Raw genomic sequence first — 4131 nt, 5'->3', positions numbered from 1 at the left:
CATTGTACAGTCCATTTGAGAAAAAGAAATGTAAGTAGGGGCTTCTTCTTAGCAAATATTTATGTACAAAGGTACAGAGAGAGAGAGAGAAAGATAGTTGGCTTCCGGTCTTTGACTCTTTGGGGGTTCAGTAGATTGGCAAATGAATTCGACAGGGTTATCTTCCGTTTTCTCTGGTTGCAGTGATGCAGCTGGAATTGCTGGTAACTAACATGTCTATTTCCTCTTATTTTCTCTCATAACGTTACTTCATTTAGCATTGTTTGTGCTTTTCAAACATTTTTTTTTGCTCTTTTTCATGAAGCTTATGGATTTATATCTCAATCTTGTAAAAAATTCTCATGGTTTCCCTCCTCTTGTTGGCTTAGTCTTTCTGACGTTGTTCAAAGATATTATGTTGGGGTATGAGTAGTTGATTACAGCTGGTTTTTTCAGAATTGAAATGTTTAAAAGGGAAAATATTTGCCCTTTTCCTCTATATGATTGCCAGAAAAATGGAGGAATAAGTTATATATATATATCCTTTTGTTTTTCTTTTTTCTGTTTCACTGAGGTACTGAGAAGATGAACGCAATGCTAAAACCTTATAATCAGTTATGACTAATGTCTAAGTATCATGCTAGTTTGCCCAGAAAATTTACCAAATTTTCATCATATTATCAAATGTTGTTGCCTTATATGCTTATCTGGTCTATTCTAATCTCTGCTACCTAATTAATTTCAGGGAACATTTTCGCCTTCGTGTTATTTTTGTCACCCATGTAAGCCGTTATCATCATTTATCTGAGGTAAAGAGCTAGAATGAAAAATTGCCTATTTATAAAGGCTAAATCTTGTCTCCCTTTTTTTCCCCAGACCAACATTTAGGAGAATTATCAGAAGCCGATCAACAGAACAGTTCTCTGGATTGCCTTATATATATGCTCTCTTGAACTGTTTGATCTGTCTCTGGTATGGCATGCCCATCGTATCACCTGGTATCATATTGGTTGCAACAGTCAATTCAATTGGAGCAATTTTCCAGTTGATCTACATAAGTATCTTCATCTGGTATGCTGATAAAGGTAGAAAGGTAATCATTCCCTTAAATTTTTGTATGCACTTGATGTTTCTGCAGTTTCTTGTTGCCCTTTTTGCATATTTAATAATGACCGCTTCATTTGTTCTTTGGATGCTTCTTGCAGTTAAAGATGTCAGGACTACTGGCTGCAGTATTTGCAGTATTTGCTGTGATAGTCTTTGTGAGCGTGAATTTTTTTTACTCTCATGCTCGGCAGATATTTGTCGGATATTTAAGTGTTTTTTCTCTCATTTCCATGTTTGCATCTCCTCTTTGTGTCATTGTAAGTTCATCTAAAACATTCATACATTTCTTCAATTTCAGATTGCTCTTTTCCTTCTTACTCATGTCTTAATGCTTGTGTTCCAGAATTTGGTGATTAAGACAAGGAGTGTTGAATACATGCCTTTCTATCTCTCCCTTGCAACCTTAGTGATGAGTGTCTCTTTCTTTTCATATGGAATGTTGAAGTTTGATCCTTTCATTTATGTAAGTATCATATCTAATTAATGCATAATGATTTTACTCCTGTATTTTGATATGCATGCATCTTAACATGCTGTGAAGGCAGGAAAAATGTGTTCTGATTTTCCCTTATTTTTTTTACATCTTTTTCCCCTGGATACAGGTCCCAAATGGAATTGGAACAATTTTGGGTATATGTCAATTGGTGTTGTACTCATATTATAGCAGCAAATATGGCGAAGACTCGAGAGAACCCTTGTTAGCCCCATATGCCTGAGCACATCAATTGGCAATAACTCATGGTAATTTTGTTTTTATTCCCTGAGATGCAATTCCTGGGTATCAAACCCACGACTCTTAACTAAGACATATTCTGCAAAAATACATGGTAATTGCAGAGTTAGCTGCAATTCAAGCTAAAAGATGTGATAGCAACTCCTGATAAGCATAAATGCCTAACTGTAGCTAATGCCATTTAGCAGCCTATGTCATATCACATCTATGGAAAAAAAATGCTATCTGTATTTACACTAGATTGTCTATTTTGCAGGAGTTTGATTCTGATATACTGATTGAAAGTTGCGACATTTCGACAGATAAACGCTGCTGCATGGTCATTAAAAAAGTGGATTATAAATCATCAATGGATTTTAATGATTCTCAAGGAACTTGATGCACTCTCATCAAGAGAAGAAGAGAATAAGAGGAGTGATAGCGAGAGAATAAAATTTCTTGCTTGCTCCTGAGGGTTTCTGTTGATGACTACCAATCATCTATTACAGTAGTAACCTCACTGTCTATGATAATGCCACGGCAATCGACTGTGTCAATACACCACCTTTGCCAATTTTATGCTTCTGCTTTGGCTTTTGTTGCAACATTGTTGTTAACTAGCAATCATATTGATTGTTTTTTTTATTTGTAATTAGCAATCCTGTTAGTTGTTTCCTACTACAGATGTGAAGTCTGAAAATTTATCAGATGTTTGATTCCCTTCATGCTCCCATTTTCTGTGGATAAGTTGGAAGCACTTCAAATTAGAATGCCAAAAATGGGACATATTACACTGTTGATATTTCTTTTTTAGTTAAACGGAGAATTAGAACTTACAATCCCCTCTATGTTATATTTTCATATTGTTGCTTCTGGAGGGCCATAATTAAATCGTTCAAAAGTTCTTGGGATGGTCCGGAAAGGAGTTGTCTTTACTTTTATGTCTGTAGATTGTTACAATTTCTTTTTTTTTAATTCCGGCGGACCATAAGAAGATTACCCAAGGACCTTGATCTTGCAGCTAGAATCCTTGAAAATGAAGAAACTGAGAATGAAAGACAGATACTGGTGAAAATGAGACGAAAAAAACATCAAAGAAAAAGAAAGGGCTCTAGCGGTGCATTATTTGAAGACGAGAGATTTTAAAAATAAGGTATATCTGAAAATTTGGCAGTTTTATTCTGAATTCAGTTTTGGTACTTACCAAAATTTTATCTCATGTTAACATATGGGCCAGGAGAAACTGAATTTTAACCCCGCCGCTAGTTCTTTCTGGCCTAGAAGAAATGTAGAGGGCCTTGATACAACAAAATTGATGTCCAGAAAAAGACTTAGGCTTGGAAGAATGGTTTCCTCTAGATGACTCAGGGGTATTTGGTTAATCTTTTGGGTGCAACTTATCATGACCCAAAATATGAGTTAGACCGGTATTATGATTTGGATCAGCATAAGGCCCCTAAAACTTATAGTAAACCTAATTAATTTTAGCCCAATCATAAAGCCCATGTCTAGAATCTATTTTCAAAAAATTAATCGGACAAAGTCCGGCTATAAACTGGACTATCCAACAGATAGCTCACCCAACATGTGATCAGAAAATATATACAAATTTAGGAAGCTCTGCTTACCCTTACAATCCTCATTATAACAATTATATCAAATGGGAGCTCAACTCCCTTATCCAAGATATATATTCATTCCATTCAATCACACATGCATAAATATAGGTTTACAATTTTAAGACAAATAATCTTTTATAATCCCAAACTAATTAAAATATTTCTAACATATGAGGAGTTTTAGATTTGTAATCAATATTATATAATACTAATATTTACTGCTAATAGACCTGCGAGGAAGGAAGCAAGTTAATCAAAAAACGAATTCTCCTGTGTCCTGGAAAAAAAATGTGGTGAACAGAAGTAAGCGTTCGACTCATAGAGTAAGATATTAATTTTAAATATAATTTCTATAACTATCTAAGGCTAATGTATCCCTGAGAATGAAATGCAGCATATATCAACACATTAAACTAAGTTCAAACAATATTCGTACAAAGAATAATTTATAGCACTCATACACCCATGTGCTACATCAATCAAATATATATATATATATATATATAAGAGCTGATCCCCTATACAGCTCTCTCAATTCCGACCTCTGTTAACGAGAGCAACTCGAGCTGGATTTTCTCTTAATAATCCAAATGCGGGGGTTAGTGAGATCAACTCAAAGCCGTACTCATTCCGACTTATCACAAAAAGGATAGGGCCCCAAGCGAGACTAGTTCAAGTTGATCTGCCCGTCCTACCCATATCCAGTACCACACC

The 4131-nt window shown here is 35.1% G+C and overlaps 1 protein-coding gene across 1 annotated transcript; it reads left to right on the top strand.

Moving 5' to 3' along the window:
• On the top strand, window positions 1-2523 carry LOC110646692 (bidirectional sugar transporter SWEET2a). Its single transcript, XM_058141120.1, has 6 exons — window positions 1-203; window positions 725-761; window positions 856-1072; window positions 1185-1343; window positions 1430-1549; window positions 1689-2523. The coding sequence occupies exons 1-6, from the start codon at window positions 143-145 to the stop codon at window positions 1800-1802; spliced, it is 708 nt and encodes a 235-aa protein (XP_057997103.1). The 5' UTR covers window positions 1-142; the 3' UTR covers window positions 1803-2523.
• Window positions 2524-4131: the final 1608 nt, after the last annotated feature.

Source organism: Hevea brasiliensis, chromosome 18, assembly GCF_030052815.1.
Source record: "Hevea brasiliensis isolate MT/VB/25A 57/8 chromosome 18, ASM3005281v1, whole genome shotgun sequence".
NCBI classification, from domain to species: domain Eukaryota; kingdom Viridiplantae; phylum Streptophyta; class Magnoliopsida; order Malpighiales; family Euphorbiaceae; genus Hevea; species Hevea brasiliensis.
This window is presented reverse-complemented; position numbering and strand designations above follow the sequence as displayed.

Bases quoted from the DNA above. Each gene is read 5' to 3' on its own strand.
- LOC110646692 (XM_058141120.1), top strand. From the start codon at position 143: ATGAATTCGACAGGGTTATCTTCCGTTTTCTCTGGTTGCAGTGATGCA. The intron at 204-724 runs GTAACTAACATG...AATTAATTTCAG, and splicing joins TGATGCAGCTGGAATTGCTG to GGAACATTTTCGCCTTCGTG. The intron at 1,073-1,184 runs GTAATCATTCCC...TGCTTCTTGCAG, and splicing joins ATGCTGATAAAGGTAGAAAG to TTAAAGATGTCAGGACTACT.